The sequence below is a fragment of the Crocodylus porosus genome, unplaced genomic scaffold, assembly GCF_001723895.1.
Source record: "Crocodylus porosus isolate Cpor-Errol unplaced genomic scaffold, CroPor_comp1, whole genome shotgun sequence".
Taxonomy (NCBI): domain Eukaryota; kingdom Metazoa; phylum Chordata; order Crocodylia; family Crocodylidae; genus Crocodylus; species Crocodylus porosus.
Window position 1 is genome coordinate 12,607,229 of NW_017728947.1, and position 21,360 is coordinate 12,628,588.

The following is a 21,360-nucleotide window of genomic DNA, read 5'->3' on the forward strand; positions in this document are numbered from 1 at the left end:
TTTCCTGCCATGGCAGGGGGGTCGGACTAGATGATCTGCTCAGGTCCCTTCCGACCCTAGAAACTATGAAACTATGAAATAGGGAGAAGGACCTGGACCCCAGGATCACCCCAAGACCAGACCCAGATCTCTCACAACTAATGCACACATAATGAAAAGAGTGTGGGCTTCACAGTCAAGTGTGACAGTACTGCAAAGGACTTGTGAATGTACAGAGTTTTCTGTCATATGATCAGTCCTATTGAAGTTAATGGGAGTACTCCCAGGCAAGAAAATTAAGTGTGTGTGTAAAAAATTTGCAAGATTGTGGCCCAGTGGGCAAAACGGTATGCAATATTTATGCATTTTCTATAGATGATATTACACACTTTGTACTTGCAGTTTGCTGAATGAAATAATAACTATCTTTTAATAATATAAACAAAATTTGTTACAGTGAATCCTTGAAACTTGCAAAAAAAGAAAATTCTATTTGAAATAAGTATTTTGTTCTCCAGGAGAAAGAGTAGGTAGTCTAGAGGTTTGTCTACCAAAAGTGCTCTCAACATTTCTATTTCTGTGGAAGATGAACATGAAAAATACTGCTTTCTTGAGTCCCAGCCACACAAAATATTTTATTATAGGCACCGTTTAAGTGGAACAAGTGTCATTTTCATGCTCTAATACTAACCTGAAACAACAAATGTTCCCTTGGAGACTGTATTCTAAAATGAGACTGTAAACCTACTTTTAAAAAATTAAATAGGAGCTAGGCTGTATCACTTTACTAATGCCACATGGTAGAGCAGGAATTCTTACTATATTTCTGTTTAGCTTTGCTAATGAAAGCAGCTCAGAGGTTCTAGCCAGCATTTCCTTTTCCTCATTTTTAGTGAACAAGTCTGTTTTCACATAATTCAAATACTTTAGACAAAAAAATTCGGAACTGGTTCTAAATTAGAAAGGAACACTATTTTTTCTGTTAACCAGTGGCCATGCTCCTCCTTGGACACGGTTGCTTTTTACCAGCAGATGATGTCATCTGGATATTTGGATCAAACCCTCTGTGTGCAAAACTGTCACTGAAATTGCCTGGGCTGCGAGAGTTCAGCACTTAAAAGATCAGCATCATGCTTTGTATGGGTATTTGATTTGGGAAGCACTCCGGGACTTTTGGGATGAAAAAGTATATAAAATCAAACTATTATTTTAAAGGGCAGCATTCACAACTTCCTACAGCTACCATTTCATTTGTACTGCTGTGCATCTGTAGTAAATGTACTATAGATTTTCCTTTCAAATAATAATAATTGGAACTTTGCATTGGTATATATGAAAGCCCATTAAAAAGGAAGTTATGTGTTATTAACCCCATTTCATAGACACACTGGGCATGTCTACATGAGACTGTAATTGTACAATAGCCTAATAACACTGTGCAGTAGTACGTCACAGCACGGACAGTGCTAATACGCTATTGCGCAATATTATTAGGCTATTGTGCATCACTAAAAAGACATCAACATTGTAGTTGGTTATACAAGTACTAAATAAATGTGCAGTAACCACTGCAGATTAATGTACATGTAGATGCGCCCACTGAGAAGATAAATTAACACTCAACAGTATAGGACATAGAATGCGTCCAGTGAGCTTTCCATCGGACCATGCCACGTTCCCTAATACAGTTAAGAGCAGAGAGAGGTAGTTAGCTGTGTTAGTCTGAAGTTAGGCAAAAGGCAGGGAAGGATAGCACCTTTGTAGATTAATTTGTTCAAAGAGCAAATGGCATAGCATCTGATGACGTAGGCTCTAGCCCATGAAAGCTCAGGCCTATCTGAATGAGTTAGCCTATAAGGTGCTTCCCTGCTCTGCCTTCTGCTTACAGGTAAGAATGTGAAAGGCTGCACAGGAGAAGGGACAGCAGCAGCTCTGTCAAGCAAACTTTTCTATATCCAGATCATCCAAGGCTTCATTATCCCTAGGAAGTCTGTCCCCTTTAGTAGTTTTGGGATGCTGGAGTTATCGTGATTCCCGGACTCCCAGGCTGTGACCCCCTGTATTCATCATACCCATTTTTCTTTATTTTCACTCCCACCTGGATCACTAAAATGTACTAGTTCCATGCTGGGCTTTTTATAGATCTGTGTATAAATAATATCCAGGAGGTTCTTTTTTAAATGCATTTCATGGGGCCAGTGGTTAATTAGGGAGCTGAACTATTTCACCCATCCGGCTGAGGAACTGAACAATAGGACCTCTTCCAGGGGAAGGCTGATTAGTATTGCTGATGTTGTGATGTTACATTCCTGGGGCTCATGCCAATCATCATGGCTACATACATAAAGTACTCAGCTTTTTTTTTGAAGGTACAGGACCTCCAGTTCAGATTTTACTTGTTCCAAGTTTCATTTATATACCTCTTCATTGACTATTTAACATTTCTTTTGCACATGTCCACACTTAATGTTACAGAAAGTCTGTTCTGTACTTGGGCTCAGTTACTACACATTTAATGGATTTACCTTCCTTTTTTGGAACATATTTTTCACCTTTCCACTCTTTCATTCCACGTAGGGTTAAAAATAGCCCAAGCATCTACTTTCCTCTGACTACTGTGTACTATCTCATTCACCTCTGTTAACTGTACAGAGTGAATCCATATAAATATTAGATCAGTGAATCTGTATAGGGAGGTAGTGGCAGCCTCATTGTTTGGTTATTTAAAACACTAAATGTGTTATGGGAAACAATCCCACTTCACCCACTAGACCATTAATTTGTTTCTTGCAATCTTAATTGAAAGTCACCAATCCAAATATTGTGTGAAGGCTGGAAAATCAGGTCTACTTTGAGATGACTTTCTTGGGGCTCATTCCTACTGAGGCTCATCCCTTCTCCTTTACCATTGACCTCATTTTTATTGTTTGAGGACACGCAGCACTTTACAAGATAGGGCTGTTAATGTCAGGTTGGGCTGTTAAAGTTGGTGTCCCTGCGAGCATATAAGTTCTGTGTCTGCAGTTCTTTACATGTTAATGCGAAGATTGCTTTCCTAATCAAATGCTAATGCTACATGGCTATACATCCCATAATATTCTACTCTTGGAGCTTAGTTTTAATTGAGCTTCACTCTTTCTAGTTCTTAAATTTGCACTGAGTGTAATTAAAAAAAAAAATGCATTTCTAAAATTCCTGCCAGTTTCATCTGCCCCTAAAGTCATACTGCTGCAGATGTATTTTGATGAATAATGCTAATTAAAATTAAACACAACTATGAGTTGCATAGAGTAACTATGGTTGTCATCCTTGGGGATTCAGTTGAGGTTTAGTTTAATAATTATCTACTTGAAATTGAGAAAATAATTGTATACATATATTCTTGTTGTGATAGAATTACATTTTCTTTAGTTAATTCCATTGGCTATGTAATCTGCAGTATAGCTGAGCTGAGATGTTGACATTTCTGTTACCCATTTTCTGTGCGACTTCCAGAAGGAAATGTTGCTCTAGGCTAATATTATTGCTTGTTCAGTTGTAAATACCAAGAGCAGTGGTGCGGCGGGAGGAGGCTCAACAGTAAGTAAGTACCCAGTGTCTACACATACCACTATGGTGCTGTTGTTACTGAACTGTCATTTAGTACTTCCTCATGGTAGTACCAAAAGATGGCACAATAACAGCCAGTAGTGTGCCATGCACACTGTGCACTGTTACTTTTAGGCACTACATCGCTGTAGCTACATGCTGTAACCAGGGTATGTGTCACTGTGGCATCACAGCTGTGACATCACAGGTTTTGTCCGTGGATGCTACGCTGCTGTCACACATGGCTATGGTGATGTAGCACCATGTGTAGATGTGCCCAGTGTTCCTGAACTTAAAATGCAAGACACCAGAAGTTTTCCTGATCCACAAAAACTGAAATGTTGGAGTTATTCAATTTGTGACTTGGGTATTAGCTGACTGCAGTGACTGTTCAGAATAAACCACTCTGAGACTAGCTCTTCAAATAGTAAATTAATTAAACTTTCCTGGATTGGCCATTCATATCATTGAGTTTTAAATTATTGCATTTAACAGTTTTTCAAGAAAAAAAGAGAGTACTTTGTTTTAATTATTGATATCACTGCAAATCTAGTCTGCTCTCAGCCTTCCTGCTCTGCAGGAATTACTTTTGCTGTTATTTTGACCACTACTGTACTGTGTTTTGGACTTATACATTTTCTTGTATTTACCAGCTGAATCTCTGCTGATAATTCTGACACAAATATTATATACACAGAATGGCTGTGTGTATATTTCTGCCTGTCTCTCTTTATTCCCTTTCCGCTTCATCACTGTTGAGTCTCTTTAGGGGTCTATCGAGCAGCTGCACCAAAAGTGGAATAATGCTGTGTCTCTATACAGAAGCACTCTTATTTGCTGTATGAATTACACAGTGAACTCACTAGCTGCAGAGCAACTGCAATCCTAATCACTTTGACTGTACAGGAGGTGCTATGAGTTTAAAAAAAAAATCACAGGAAGGAATGCAATCCTTCATTTCAGCAGCAGTTCCTGGCAGTAAGAGTTTGCTGCATAGAGTGGGGTGAGAAGGATAACTAGACTTCTCTTCTTGGAGGCTTAAGGAGAGACGATGTCTGTTGATTACAAAGGATAGTTAAGTCTCCTTTAAATCAAAGGGTTGAGCAGTTCATTTTGGGTCAGGGTATCCTGGGAAATATTCCAGCTTGTGTGGAACACTCTAGTTCCTGCCATACTTTAACCAGCTAATTGCATAATATATTTAAAGTGTAATCAGACAATAAATTCAGACCAGCCACACGTGCAAAGTAAATATTATATCATAAAAATGTCCATCCAGCTATAGAAAAGCCAACCAGCTACAAAGTTAGGGCTTGAAAATGGGTAACAACTTTATAGCTGGTTTTTATCCAGCTTTAATTTGAATGGGTGGAAGGGCCCTATCAGACTTTAAAGGTAATTAAAGAGACTTCTAATCAGGGAAGTTATTTAATTTAGTAACCAAAAGTGCAAATGTTCTACCAAGTGACTTCTAGTGGACTACAATATAAGGCTTTCATAGGAGCGCGGTAGGTATATTTTCTGGGGAATTTCCAATCTGTCGACTTCTTACAGATTATTAGCATGACTGGTTTGGGAACACATTTAATTAAAGTTGTTTTAAGGAGCTAATTATGTGCCATTCCCTGTGGGGCATAACTTCCATCTGGGACTTCCTTGAGCCTGTCAGTGGACTTTTGTAAGGGAATGAATAGCATTTCAGGTCTACTATTGGAAAGCTTTCTGCAAAGCATTTTCTACGGAAGGTATGTAGAAGTGTTTGGTTGTAGTGAAGTAAAGAGATTGTCAGCAGAATATGAAAATGCAGTTGGGTGATTCATTTCATGTCCATCATTCCAAAGTCGTGTTGGTTGCAATGGTGGTGTAGGAACTGCAGATTACAAGTAGGATGATGTAGAACCTGCAGTAAATATGCGGCCTTCATGAGTCCCACAGAGGGAGACTAAGTGACTTGTCCATGGTCATACAGGCTGTTCGTGGCAACACAGAGAATTGAACCTGCTTCTCAGGTTCCAGGCTAGCACTTTACAATCCTTTCTGTCCCAGTGCAGTTGGGTGGATATCTTAGGAAAAGTACTCAGTACCATTTGATAGTAAGTTTTGTTTGTTTATTTTGTCAGTTTTGATAGAGAAAGAAGTCTGAACTATTGATGTGTCAGATAAGCCTTTGAACATTTGAAGCAGAGGTTTACATTCCCATTCACTCCATCCTTAAAGTCAGCCTTGATCTAAGATGATCCAAACATAATCTGCTTCTTCCAGGTGTAGGCATGCACAGTTTTTTTTCCAAAGAAAAAATAACATTTTCAAAAAATAGTTTTTAATGCTAACTTTTTTGTTTCTACTCTAATGTGATTCTTCATGTGTTCAAATTGCTCATTGTAAATTCTTTTAAACAGCAAAATGTGTCCTTTGGTTTCTCACTGCTTCAATCTCCTTCTGGAAAATGGGGATAATATTGCCTGTTCCAAATGCTGGTCTCTTTAGGTCATAAATTGTTAGGTTCAGGGATTGTCATTTCTGCCTTGTGCCTAGACAGCAGAGCCCTGATTTCATCCTGGTTGCTGTGGGTGCTACTCTGGTGTAAGTAAAATCATAACATGACAGATAAGGGACATTTGCAAGGGTGATTCTTTGAAATAACATGCAAAGAAGTAATAGGATGTGCATTTGGTTTTCTAACTGGAGCATTTCTCATTATAATTAGTGTCATGATTGTCATCTAGACAGTATATAGGTAAGCTAGATAACAATTTTGCACCTTGGTCCTTGTGAACTAGTCACAGGTAATATTCCTTTTTAGAAGCAAAGCCTGCAGGAGCCATGAACACAAGCATATTTCTCAGGTAGGCATAACAGTTGTGTGTTTTTTGAAAGGCCCTTTTCATTACAAAAATAGTGAATATGTGCATTTTCTCTTACGAAAATGTCTCTTATTTGTGTTTTTTCTGAAAGGTTTGTTGAAATGTGAACATTTTGCACATTTAAAGAGGCATTTGAGAGACCACTTGTGTTAACTGCTGAGAAATGCATTTTTTGCATCAGGAGCTTCCAATTTTACACTATATTGAAATCCACCTGTGTGAAATGAAAATAAGTGTTGTATGAGAGGATGATTTACTGAAATTCCTGCCTTTTGGACCCTGAAAGGGAAGTTAAGGGGTTCTGTGTAACTTATGTTCTAGCTTCCATCAAGTGTCAGCTTAAAAAAATGCATCTTTCTGTAGCATTTTCCAAATGTTAAAATATAGTTTATGAACAAGACTCTAGACTATTAAGATAATTATTATTGTTTTAACTTTTATTATGATAGAGAATTTTTTAAAGGTCATGGTGAATCTTATCTAGTTTTCACTGAATATTGAAGCATCTACATAATATGTTTCATGCATTGCTTAAAAAGTAGTACTAGCCACATTATTCTGATAAAAGAATTGTAGTGAAAAATGTATTAAATCAAGCATGGTGAATGAGAGAGGAAAATACATGAATGGAAATGCACATTTAAAAAAAGGAAATAATCCATATTTTAAAACTTTCTGATTCCAAGTGGGCTTTGAATAGGCTCTTACTGTGCATCTCTTAGAATATGTAGTTATGGAAATGACTCCTATTGAAGCCAGTCAACCTGAGTTCAGGAGCTTTTCCTGAGCTAGGTGCATGGACAGGTACTGTACAGATAATGAGTTGTTGATGTGCACAAGCTCTGAATCTTTAAAACTAATTTGAACGAGAAGTGTAGCAAAACTGAACTACATCTTACAATATTTTACACAATACATAATTATCTTTCCTTTTAGAATTGCATTAGGATTTTATTATTGTGTGGTATTTGTTCAAACACTAGAAAAGTAGATTGTATTCTCACTTCTATTTTGCCTTAAAATTCACCATAGTTAGTTAACATGCTCAATTTAATTAGTTACAGATTATATAGGAAGACCTGTTAAACGGATGTGTTTTGGAGCAAGCACACTGACAGGGATTTTCTGACTTGCACATCAAGGATTCAGTTAGGCTCCTGCCACACACTCACGTTCCCTCTCTCTCTCTCTCACTTCCCCCGCCCTCCAAAACTCACTATCCAGCTATAAAAGAGCAAAATAGCTACAATCAGTGCTTGAAAATGTGTAACAACTCTATCACTGGTTTCAATTCAGCTTTAATTTGAACATTTGTCAGGGCCCTCACAATTGCACCTAACAGACTTATTCCAAGTGCCCCATGGTCTGCTTCTCAGTGGGCACATCTACATGCATGCCTGACTGTGAAGTTGTTACTGTGCAGTCACTTAGTACTGTGCTTTAGCAAATACAAAATGACTGCACAGTAACCACCAGTACTGCGCAGTCCTAGCATCGCATGGGTTGTTTCTGACCCGACTGCACAGTAGCAATGAACTACTGAGCAACAGCTTGTTGCTACTGTGCAGTAGTGGCAGTGTCATGGTTCGTGCCCACCAGTGCTATGTCGCCATAGCAACAAGCTATGTCTCCGTAGCTTGTCACTTTGGCGATTGTAGCATCACATGTACACACACGCACTGGGTGCATCTATATGTACAAATGCTGATTGATGGGTTTACTCCACTGTAATTTACTCTGGAGTAAACCCACCCTAGATAGGCATCTGAACGTGTGCTCATTTGGGAGCAGATTTGCTGTTCCTGGCAGCAGTCTGCTCCCAGCCCTACACAGCCTTGAGGAAGTTTGGAAATATAAAATAGCAGTCAGTACCCATTAGCTCCAGGGGTAGCTGTTGTCCCACAGAAAATATTATACATTAGGTTCAAAGCTGATGGTGACCTACTAAAATAATAGAAAAACACATAATGCTAAATTCTATCCTCATTATTGACTTAAATGGGATTAGACAGGCATTAAGTGAAGGTAGACCTTTATGCTTACACACTGATGTTGCTATTCTGCAATTAGGAAGAAACAAAACCCTGTGAAAATTATGATCTCTGTGAAGCAGGAGGTATTCTAATCTCATCCCAATGAACAGGGGGGGCTCAGGATGAGGCTGGGATATTCACATTCTGCTGAAACTCAGCTTCAGTGAACTAGTCTGGTGTTCATTTTGTCACAATTTACAGTCTGCATAATCCAAGAGACAAGGCTTAGGGTTTACGTAAGGAAAACAACCCAAAGGTTTATAAAGTAGCTATCAGGTCACATTAAGAGGTTGGCAAGAAGCGGAAGAGATTTGTAAGTGTGTCGGCAGTCTGCTGTCAGCCCTGTCTATGGCTGCGTGTACTTACAAAGTCTAAAAATAATCACCTTCCATGGGAAGAAAATGTAGAGACATGTCTTAAAATCATGGCATTACAGCATGTGGATGGAGAGTCATTGCTTGGGGTCCCCTTGTGGTCCTATAGAAAATCTAAAGATAGATCCTGAGCACTAAGTTATCATATCTAGAGTACAGATAATTCAGCATATACCTGGAATATAGTGATTTACAGCAACAACAGTTTTTCTGGTGTGGAGTTGGTGGTTTTCATGAGGTCTGTTAAGTTTATAATTCACTTACTGTATCACCTTAGAGGCAGTTACACAGCAGACATTAAACATAGTCTGCTGTGTAAAATGAAGCAGGAGATCAGGGTTTTTATCCAGCCCTGCCTGGAGACATAACATATTGCAAGCACTCTGCCATTCTGGGATTCTGTGGCAGGTTGCCTGTGCAGCTCTAAAACTCTGCTCTGCTACCTCACTTTCAGAGCTGTGTCATTTTAAGAAGTTTGTGGGTTATTTTAGTTCTGTACACAATGATTGGTACTTAGACACATTTTGCTACAGTCATTTGCCCAAAACTATATTTTGGGAGTGGAGCTTCCTGAGTAGTCAGTGCACATACCGTATAATCCCAAGTATCACATTCTCGCTGTAAAAGGCAGACAGTCCATAATGTGAGGATAGTGTTTCCCAACCTTTCACAGTATGTTTGAGTTTCAAGTGGAAGATGCTAAGGATAAACTAATATCCACTTTGGATACTTTATTTAAAACCACCTACATGGTGGTGCAGTATACCTCCAGGGAAACTTGTATTGCTTAGCTCATCCAAGAACAGCATTGGATCATAGGCCTCCTGAGGACAAGGACTGTATTGCTTCATCTCTGCAGCGATGACTGTATATGTCTGCACAGTGTGAATGCTCTGCACTTAGGCTGTAAATATCCTGTGGCCAACCAGAAAATAAGTCCCCAGCTAGCATATGCACTGTATGGGAGGTTAGCAAGGTTATCAAGTGCATGTTATCATAGGTTATCAAGTCCATGTCCTGGTAGAAGGGGAATTATTAGGAACATGTCAGAAGTAGGAGGGTGCTGTCTGCTGTGCCACCACGCTATAGAAATTCCTGGTGATGTCGTGAAGTGGGAGGGTGTGTGTGGTTCAAAACCATCAGTGTCTTTCCTTTTCCAGGGCTGCAGGGTTTATACTGAAACTTAAGTGGCCTACCAGAGAACCTCTCCTGAAGTTCTTCTATATCTTATCCTATTGTGGCCACATTGTGTGGGCATTTCACAAATGAATAAGAAATTAGTGCATGCAATGTAATGCATCTCAGTAGCTAATCTTTTTGTGGGTGTTCGATGTTTATTTTCTCTGGAAAATAAAGCGGAGTTAACAGTTTTATGCAAACACAATTTTTCTTGTTTTATTTCCATTGGTTCTCAACACGTAATTAATGAGAGTATGTGGCATGAGTTAATCCACTGTCAACAGCAATGAGCAGTCACCTAAAAATAGGAGAAATGATAGCAGGGTAGCCCAAAATACTTGGTTGTTCCTTGCAAATCTCTGGCCATTAGGGCTCACAAAAGTAAATTAGGATTCCTGGTAAGAGTAATTCTTCATATTTGTAGAAAGAAACCATTTCTGGTTCTTCATGTGAAGTTTACACTGTTAATTTTCCAAAGCTAATTTTGAGTACCATTGATTTGCTAAATAGCTGCCTAAATGCTTTACCCTTTTATGTGCTTTATATACAAATTTACAATCAATTCCCTGCTGTACTTGTCAGCATCTCCATTTAAAAGGTGGTGGAGAACAAAGCATAGTTGTAGGAGCCTTGCAAGGTACTGTGTATTTTCTTTTCTGTTCTGGCAAAATCTACATTTTGAACCGCACAAACTTCACACAGAGGAATTTATTTATATTTCATAGGTCACACTTCACTCTTTTAAGCCAAATTTTGCAGCTTTAGTCAGGCAACATTTCCTTGGATTTCAGTAGAAGTTCTGTCTTGAGTAAGTCCTGCCAGACTGTAATTGTAACTTGGCACTGTATTGACTGCATATATTTTCTAATGAATTCTCTTTGCCTTTGCAGTGTTTTAGATGATGAGGGCAGCAGTCTGCGTCAACAAAAGCTTGATAGACAGGTAAGATTTTGAAGCCTGCTCTGGACCCATTTCCTTTTTTAATAAGTAGAGCATTCTCAATTGGATTACTATGGAAACCTTTACTTATTGACACACACACAGCTGATAACTGTTAGAACTATTGTGCCAGAAAATTATGTTTTGGAATTTCAGGTTCCTGGCCTTCCAGACTGTGCTGCTTATGCTTATGTGATGGGAAGGGAAAGATTTGTGTTGAGATTTTACTTCTTAGTACTGTCATTTGAGTGATTCTTGCTTTTTTCTAAATTAGCATTGTATCATGCGGCTAAGAATATGTTATTCCTTTTGGTGGACCATGAAAGAATTGGAGCAAAGCACAAAATACAAGTAGGGGGTGGCAGCCAGTTGCAAAATTTTCAGATATTTGTGGTAATTTTCATCTTCATCTCATTTCCAGAAACGTAGGCTTAAGGTTGTTTGATAATCTGTAATGACTGTTGAGTAACCAGTATGCTCCTGTATTTCTATTGCATTCCTAAATGGCTAACATAAAGCACTCATTCTGAAGATCTTTGGTGAGATCCTGTGCCTGCTGAAATCAATAAGAAACTTCCGTTGGCTTTGACATCGTTAGTAGGGCTGTGTGAAGCTTTGGTCCGTGATTCAATGCAGAGGAGATTTGGCCTGATTTGGTGCCTGAATCTCTGAATCCGAATAGAATCAGGAGACCCTTTAGTCTCTCTGAATCATATCAGAGCCCTCCAGATTGATTCGAAGAGATTCAAAAATATTCGGCTATTTTGACATAGACACAGCTTTAAATGCTTTTTTTCTACATACCTCTAGGTACCAGTTGGCTCATGAGTGCTGCGATGCTGGGGCACATAGAGTGTCCCACAGCAGTGTGGGGGGCTCCCCAGTGCGCTTGGCAGCAGACCCAGAAGTGGATTAGAAGTACTTTTGGACCACTTCCGGGTCCCCTGGGGAGCGCTTGGCGATTGGTGACTCCTGGGTCTGGGGGGGCACACCTGGGGTCCCCCTGCAGCTGATCGCCAACCAAGGAGTGCACGGGGCGGGCCCCCGTGTGCTCCCCGTGTTTGCCACCGAGCACATGGAGAGCCCCTCTGCACTTATGTGGGACTCTCCATCCTTCCCAAGCATTGCAGTGTTCATGAGCTGCTCTGGTACCTCAAGGTATGTAGAAAAAACATTTAAAGCTGTGTCTATGTCCAAATCGCTGATTCTCCAAATCAGCATTGAACCTTCAGATTTGGATTCAGTTGAATAAAACTGGGGACAGTGATCTGAATCAACAAATTGAATCCCTGTCCCTGATTCAGGCTCAATCCAGATTGAATAGGACCCAGATTCTGAGCTCTCCACCATGTTGAGTGGCAGCAAACTACCTGTGGACTGAAGTATTACTCAGCACAGCAAAGTATACCTTCCATGTACTTTCCACTAAGTAAACACACCACTTTTGCTATTTATAATAGCATTGAATGCCCTTTTTAATCTTTATGTGAGTGAAGTCAAGAAAACACCCCCTGTACAAGCAAACCACGCAGGGAGCAAGTGAGACGATGGAGTGCTAACATTAGCTCTTGGTAGACCTGCAGTTCCACATGGACATGCAAGTAGAATTCAGCAGAGTGGTGCTTCGTGATATGTTGCCTGCCATCATGTTCTTAATCTAGAAGTGCCTGGAGGAAGGGATTGGATGGTTTTTAAATCAATCCCCAGCCTCTTAGTGTTAATACCTAATTTTTCAACTGGGGTGGAGGGGCTGCAGATGGAGGAGAATGTGTTTAATTAGTATTCAGAGCATAGAATATAATGCTGACCTTACGTTTGGTTTTATTGCTTGATTTACAGATTATTGGTTCTTGATTTTTCAGAAAAAATCAGCCTTTTCATGCCTTGTGGTTCTGGTCCTCATTTTATTGGTTCACAGCTTGTGCTTTCCCTGCTGGCCTCCCAAAGGATGTTGTTTCTAAGCAGGCTTTGACAGTTGCTAGACTGCTTAGAAACATCTATTTTAACTATCTGACGCTTTCAGCCGAGTGTTTTAGAAAAGCTTTCTATAGCGTAGCATCACAATCAAAATCCCAATAGATTGTGGTCCTGCCACTTGAAAAATAGTACACTTCCAGGGAAGTAGCTGTAAAGGTGTTGTGATTCTTAAGGAAGTGTTACTGTCCAAAGTCAAATAACATGCATTTAACTACAGCTTGCAGAGCTTCAGATTCCTGTATATGACTAGCATTTACTCTAATAGTAAAGTACTTTTCTTTGTATTTTCCCCAGCGAGCATTGTTAGAACAGAAGCAGAAAAAAAAGCGCCAGGAGCCACTAATGGTTCAGTCCAATGTGGACAGCCGTACTAGAACACGCAGAACGAAACATTCAGAGGAACAAGCGCCGTTGGTTGAATCCTATCTTAACAGCAACAGCAGCACCATTTACCATGGTATATTAACATAACCTATTGCATGCATGTTTACTAGACGTAGTACAATATTGTCAAAAAATTGAAGTAAACTTGTGGGAACAAGAATGTAATTTTTTTTTTAATGAAAGCTTTTATTTGGCTATGGGAATGAAAATAACAATAAAAACCTAGAACTCCAAGGGATAGATTCACAATCCCAACTGCTTTTTAGGTGTCAAGTTCAATAGTTAGGTGCCACTGGAATTCCTAAAACCTATGCTCAGCTGCCCCCTACCATAGAGGTGTGTAAGTTTCTGCTGGTAAAGGCACATAGGATGTATAAAATAAATGCCAAACAGCTTAGGTCTTGAGAGACCTATACAGCTTGGCATCTGTTTGTCTGGGCCCTAGCAGGGCTAACAAACTAGCTGGTCCCCCCTCATGGTCCTTATCCGTGGGGTGCCAACTGATAGACATTCTCAAAGCACATCTGACTCCATGGCAATGTTAGGAGACAGGACAAGGGGGTGGTGGTGGGTGGTGCTCTTTTGCCCAGTAACCAAGACAGAGGATATCTCCACTCATCTGCCTGCAGGGATCTGAACCCATGTCTTCCTCCTACCAGAAAAGTCTAACCAGCAGACCATACAATATTCTGAGCTTGGGTTCCTTCAGTATCTTAAGGACTCTATGGTCCAGTGTTTAGTGCTTCAATCCTTGCTGCAATGGCTATTTACATATTTTAAATGAAGCAGAACACCTCCAAAAGGTGTAATTGAGAGAGATCCACTCCAGGACATCCTTAGTAGGTGGGATACTTTCCCAAGACAGGGGTTTCATTCCTAAGAAGCAGTATCTCTATTAGTAATTTAGGAAAACAAGGGTGCAGGGCTTCCTTCTCTGTTGCCTGCAAAAAAGGGGGTTGACTTGGGCACCTAATTCCAGGGTTTATGACTGTGAATCCCAGCTAGTCGCACCCCTCACCCACATTTCTGAGTAGCAGCTACCTATTCTGCATTGTGGCTTCTGTAAATCCTGTTTATAGTTACCTAACTGCATACGTGGTACAGGGAGAAGTAATCTAATGGGGGACAGGGACCCAGGCACCTTCTCAAGCACCCATTTAGAGGAGGTGCAGAAATGGCAGCTGCTGCTGCAGCTGACCTGATTTCTGCTGTCATCTGTGCTGCCACCAATGCTACTACTGCTGCCCAGCTTGATGCACCTCTGAAAGCGGGGATAGCCACCTAATTTGGAGTTGTGAATTCAAGTGGGAAACAAGGCACCCACAAATCTCGCTCCCAAATACTCATTATCCTAGCTTTAATATTTTTTTTGACTGAACACTTTCATTGTTGTTTTACAGTTGCTTGGATTCCAGCTCTCCTTTTAATAAACTTCATTTGCCATACATTATATTCACCTTTGTCATCTGATTTCAGTATTTCATAAAAGATTGTTGTTTTTTTGTGCAGTAAGAAAATATGCTTACTAAAAGCATCTGAGGGACTGTGAGAAATGTATAGTTGAATGGGAATATTTTTCCCTTCTGTGGAATTGATTCATTGAAGATTCAGAATACACAGGCTATGAACAAAAGGGGTTTGAAGTGTGAACCTCTTTTTAACATGTTTCTAAAAACTACATAAGCCACAGCAAATTATCTCTGGACTAGAACACATTATTTTCTCACACAGTTGGAGAGAAGAGCATGTCAAAATTGAACCTAATTTTTTTTTTTATCCCAGCTGTCTAAGAAGTGGATCTTGCACAGAATTTTATGGAAATATTTTCTTTAGCATTTCTTTAGCTGCAGAAAATAGAAAGTTTCTTTTCATCCTCTTCCCACCATCACAGGTTATCAGAAGTGCAAAGCCTTAGACTGAGAGAAGCTGTTTTATGATACCCAGGAACAATTGTATTCAGAGCCTTCTTTATATAAAGTGCGAAAACAAGGTTTTAACTCAGCTACAGGCCAGAGAAACCAGACATTATCCTCTCACCATCAAAAGTGAAATCCTTATTTACAAAATCTGGACTGAGTTCTGTAACAGCTTGTACCCTGGGCAGTCCTCTGATGTCAGCAAAGCTCCCCAAGGTGTCAGAATTTGGCCCTTCATATCACATCACATCACATCATTTCACTTCTTCCAGGTGCTTCTTTGCAATGATTATTCACTTCTTATCCTCGGAGCACTTCATTATAAATTCTCTTACAAACTCAGCCACCAAAGAGTGTCAGTGGGTAGCACAAACTTTGAGATGACTTCCTTTTTAATTTATTTTTTTACAAGTTTCTTTAAGCCATTAAATGAGATATGGTTCTTCCTACATCTGACACGCACAGGATAAGTAAGTAAGGTAGATGAAATGTCGTAGAACTGAAAAGAGATATGTTTGTTTCTCATATTTGGTCCATGGTTTGTTAAGCTTTGGAGGACAGCTACCCTTGTAATAAACTGCTTGTTCAGTTATCAAAAGCTTCAACTAAGCCGTATTTAATTACCCAATAAAGTATTTTATTTCCTTATAAAATCTTCTGTAAGGAGCATCATTTTTGAAAACTTTAAAAGAACTCCAAACTCTCCTTTTTTGGGGTGGTTATATTTCATACTGTGCATGATACTTGAGGGGACGCTAATTACTTGGTGTGGGTTTAGGTCTTGCTGGCCATTTTAAATTACTGGATTCAGTTCTAGTTTTTGCCTTTTTTTCCCTTCTTCCTTAATGAAAACATTTATATGTGGGAGTATTAGCTGTATGAGACAGCTGGGTTGTATATAAAGAAGAGTTCTGCTCTTTTCCATTCATTTGGTTTTTTAATGGGCAAGCATAAAAATGACTCTTTTGATGGGAATTGGCAGTCTAGTGAATAAACTGTATTGACTGTGTGAGCACACAGGCAAGATCCGTTCCTGTACAGGAAGCACTGCAAACAACTTTTTTCCCATATCTACCACCCCCTAATATTTTCCTGTGTAATTTCTGTCCATTAGGTTTGGCAGGAAGGTATGACCCATGAATGCTTGTTGAATTTGATGAGGAAAATGAAGCTTGTTTCTCATGGGAGGGTGCATGAATAAATTATGGGACCTTTACGTAATACTTTGAGCAAAAGGGGTCAGGGACAGGCCAGCAGGATTTCTCTTATTTCCACCATGTTAGAGCTTGTCTACACAGGGAAGTTGAATGCTACAGTGAAATAAAAGAACATTATTCCAGAATAGAAGTCACTTTGTGAGCAGTTATGCTGGAATAAAGTCAATTTTGTGCTGGAACAGAGTGTCCATGCAGGAAGCTATTCCAAAATAGTTATAGGAGAATAACTTTCTGCTCTGGTTATGCTGGTCTGCAGTTTCCCCATGTACAGAGGGCCTTGGTTGCTGTTAGAAACCTGCAGTGTATTTCAGGCTGATTGCTGCTAATCTGTTGATTACAGGTCCTGCATTCAGGATGGAATCTATGGGAGGCGAGAGTAGGCCAGAGACTAGAAGGGAGCCAATTAAAGACTGAGGCTGAATTAAGCTTGGTAGCAGAGATAAGCAAAAGAAGCTTTACTGCATTTTGGCGCTGGTCTGTATCAGGCCTCTGAGGCCATTTGTGTGTGCTGGAGCCAGTGTGCAAGCCAGTCTGGTAGGGTGCTGCCTGCAGTGTGCGCCCTATGCTGGTTATGAGCACCAACCACAGCACTGTAAGCCCTGGAGTGGGATTGGTGTGTGCTGCACATGACATGAGGGTGCTCATTGGTCCTGTTGTTTACTGGACTGTCCTGTTTTTAAAACCCACTGTCCCCTGTCCACTTCTAAATGAGGAAGTGACTGCAAAAAGTCCTGTTTTTCAGTTTGTTGGTAGAAATACATGTCAGTCATTTGTCCTCAGGATTCTATTGGCTGCATCTAGAAGCAGGGCAGTGCATAGCCAGGAGAAGCAGGGTTTTAAGCCAGGTAGGGAGGGAGGAAGGTAGTCTTTTTGTGGTGGCCTCACCTCTTGCTGCTGACTGGCCAAGAAGGCAGTGATCCCATCCCTCACTGGTGATTGGCTGAGGGGGCTAGTGGTTCTCTCCCCGAAGGAGATGTCCTGTATTCTGGGGATGTGTCAGTGGCCACCCTACATGACATAGCTTTGATCCAGCACTGTAGCACTGCATGTGACATGGGGCCAACACTACATGTGGTGCCCCACTAGGGCAGCTCTGGAGCCAGTGCATAGGGTCAGTCCAATGGCTCTGGCACAGGAAGTGTATGCCTTGGAGTAAGCCCCTGTGCTGTGAGCAGTGCCTATGGCACTGGGTCCGGCCCACGTACCAGATTGACTCCTTACGTCACATCTGGTGTGAGAGGTTAGTCAGGATCCACAGCCTGGATCATACGACTCCAAATCTGGCCCATGGATCTTATGTTGCACCCTTCCTGCCCTAGGATTTTCTCCCTGTCACTTACCTGTCACATCTTGATGAAATCTGGATCTCTTGGGAGGTAGTTTGGAGGTTCCTGGCGGGAAGTGAATCTGGTGCCACTAGACCAGGGGTAGGCAATTATTTTGGTTGGAGAGCTTAACGAGTTTTGTTGAGCTGTTGAGGGCTGCAAAAATAGCCCCGCCCCTTGACAAGTGTCCCACCCCCTGGTTGCCATCCTGGGACTGGAAGTCTTATCCCTAACCCCTAACCTTTGCCACTGGAAGTCCCTTGCCTTGCCCCAGAAGTACTCCTTTTGGAGGAGGGGAGGCCACTATCTTGAACCCAGAAAAAAAACAAATCATATACTAAAAAAATCAAACATCTACTATGACTTACTTTAATTTTATTTAAAAAAAAAAATTGTCCTGATTTATGTGCATTTGCATAGTGTATCTAGAGGTGATTGCTGATAGCTCAAAATGCAATCTTACTTTTGTATAGTGTGTGTGGGGGGTAAGAGGTTGTATGTAGTTGGGGGTTGGAAAGTGGGTATGATGGGAGGGGGGTGGGTGTGGAGTATTTGGTGGGGGTGGGAGGGTGTGGGTATGGTGGAGGGGTGGGAGTGTATGTGGGTGTGTGGGTGTGTATGGAGGGCATCACAGAGTCCCTGGATTGTACGAGTCCTTGGAACTGTATATGGTGGTAGCAAGTGGGGCAAGCCCTGCCCAGCCCCATAGCGCGCAGCTCCCTGCATTCCTACCCCAGCCCCTACCCACAGGTGGCAGCAGTGGGTGGGGCCAGCCCTACCTGGTCCTGTAACACACAGCTTCCGCCCAAGCCCCTGGCTGCATGTGGCAGCAGCACACAGGGCCAGCCCCACCTGGCCCAATGACACTCCTGCCCAAGTCCCTAGCCATACATGGTGGCAGTGTGTGAGGTCAGCCTCACCCAGCCCCATAGCTGCAGCTCCTGTGCTCCTACCCCAATCCCCAGCTGCACGTGATGGCAGTGGGCAGGGTCAGCCCCATCCAGCCCCACAGTGTGCAGCTCCCACCTGAGTTCCTGACTGTATGTCGTTGCAGTGCGCGGAGCCAGCCTGACCCAGCCGGATAGCGCACAGCTACTGCAGTGTGCAGGACCAGCCCAGCCAGGCCCCATAGCACATGGCTTCCTGCACTCCTGGTCCTTTCCTGCAGCGGGAGTCCCTGGCCCGGGCCTGGTATGACTCTTACCTGCATTTCCAAGCTCTCAGGCAGGGAAGCTGGGAACAGCCACGGGGCAGCCTGGGACAAGCTTTGCCAGTCAGAAGCTTGTCTCCAGTGCCCCTGGTTTGGAGCTGGGGTGGGAAATTAGCACCCAGAGCCGCACCTCCTGCATGGAGGCACCGGCTTAGAGGGCCAGGAGGGCTCATGGAGGGGCCCCATGGGTTGGATGGAATTGCTTGGCAGTCCAGATTTGGCCCGCAGGCCATATTTTGCCTGCCCCTGCAGTAGACTCTAACCTGGTTCTGGGGTTAGGTTGTTTTGTCAATTATCTCTGCCTCAAGGGTGTCATTCACTCTGCAGCTTCTTGGCCTGATCAGTAAGTTCTACCTCTCAGTTGCTAACCCTTCTGTCTGGGTTTCAGTGCTGGCCTCGGCCCTTTTTCTTCTAATCAAAGCTTTCAGCCATGGCCCACTGTTTCGGGCCTCAGGTCAGCTTGCGCCTTTGCCCTGTGCAGGGGCTCAGGCCACAGAGAATGATTGTGGCCCTCCCGTGGCCTCCAAACTGCCCCTTTACAGCCACTCCCAGACTGCTGATAAGAAACAGAAACACCAGCAAACCACCTGAAATATCTGAACCCCCCCATGCTGGGTCACTGCTAGGGTGGCCATCATAGAAGACATTCCAGTTTTCTACTACTCTGTCCTCTATTGATACGAAACCCAACGCCTTTATGTCTTCTATTTTTCTCTTCATGAGAAAAATAAAGCATGTAAAGGCATCAGGTTTCATATCAATAGAGGACAACAGGACTGTCCTCTGTGGTGGCCACCTTAGTCACTGCATTGCTGCAAAAGCCTTGTCACAGTCTGCTGGCCTCCTCCCAGTATTTAAGGTACCTTTTCCAGCCTTCAGTTCCTTCCTAGCAACTTGGGCTGGCAGGAGGTCTTCTCAATCCAAAGGTCTGGGTCCCTCTGCCTTCTGTGGCTCAGGAACCAGGGTCAAAACCCCTGAACACTGGTCTTTCTGGTTAGGTGTATCCCTGACCAGCTGGGAGTGTGTCTCCCCAAGCTCACTGATCTGTCTGCTCTCATGCCCTGCTGTTAGCCTAGCTAGGTTTTATTTGCTTCCTGCTGAGCTGCCCTGGACTCTATTGGCCTATTACCATGCAGGCAGCTTGTAAGTAGTTAGCTGCAGTGCTGTGGTCCCCCTACCCAGCTTCTCCTGGATGCTTATTCCCCTGTAGATAGCCCTTGCTGCACTGCTTGCATCTGATTTTAGGTTATGCCCTGCTGCACTTTCCTGTTATAGTAACTGAGTCTTCTGACTGCTGTTCCAGGTGGAAAGTCAGATAGTTTGTTATGCCCATTCTTTCTTGGTTCGGTGCTAATGTTGCCAGTGAAAGTCCCCAGTAGCATTCTCAGTGACTGTGATGAGATAGACACCTCTCCACTAAGGAAATGGAATTGAGACCAAAAAACTTGTCTAATGTATGCCACCAAACAGCCACTATGTGAGAATCACTTTTCAGTCCCTAATAACTTGACAGTGGCAGGATTCGCATTCCAATATCAATACAGAGGCTGTATGAAAATGTGAACTTTTGTATCTATTGATAAATTAGTGTGGAAGTTAATTAACCAGTAATTACATATTAAGGCTGAGGATTCTATGAGTTAACTACAGAAAATGACATCAATTAGGAAGAAAAGTTTAAATTGAGGTCTTCTAGTGTCAGTGGGCATTTGTACACGTGCATGAACCGCAAATGCTGTGGCACATGCATTTGTATAAACAGCAAAATGCCCATCAGTGCTGACAAAATGGCAGCGGTGAGCTTTTGAACTAAAACGCATCGAAGGAGTTTTAGTTGAAAAGTGCACCACTGCCATTTTCACAGCCCTGATGTGCATTTCGCTGTTAATACAAATGCATGTGATGCCTCAGCTCAGCAGTTGATCTCCAGATGCTGATACATGTGATGCTGGAGCACAGTTATTACCATGCTCCAGCAGACTCAATTAATTGAACCTACTCCAATGTGCTGTAATTAAAGTGCATTGGAGCAGCCTCCCTGCACATGTATAGGAGCTCAGTGACAATGTCTCACAGACCATTTTTCCATAAGAATTGACTTAAGATGCAGTTTTTCTTCATTAAGAAACTGTTGTTTCCCACAATAGGTAATGGTTATTCTCACGACTAACTGGCCATTGTTCATATCTTATAAATGTTTGAAATATAAAATTTACATTTAATGGTGATTAGACTCATGATCTTTTATCAAGTGGGGCCTTTGTGTGAAAGGTTTTTTTGCATTACTTGGAAGAAATTGTAATACTACTTTTTCTCCAAGAAATGTTGCACAGGCATTTGGTATTGTATAACCTGTTCTTTTGTCTTCTCTTCTA

General features: G+C 41.8%; 1 protein-coding gene across 4 annotated transcripts in view; it reads left to right on the top strand.

Annotated features, from left to right (window-relative positions):
• Positions 1-21,360, top strand: part of TUB (tubby bipartite transcription factor) — a 307,786-nt gene that overhangs the window by 228,235 nt on the left and 58,191 nt on the right. For all 4 annotated transcript variants that reach the window (XM_019552099.1, XM_019552095.1, XM_019552098.1 and 1 more), the window contains exons 2-3: positions 10,908-10,959; positions 13,228-13,390. In XM_019552099.1, coding sequence (XP_019407644.1) covers positions 10,908-10,959; positions 13,228-13,390 — 215 coding nt within the window. The remainder of the gene's footprint in view (positions 1-10,907; positions 10,960-13,227; positions 13,391-21,360) is intronic.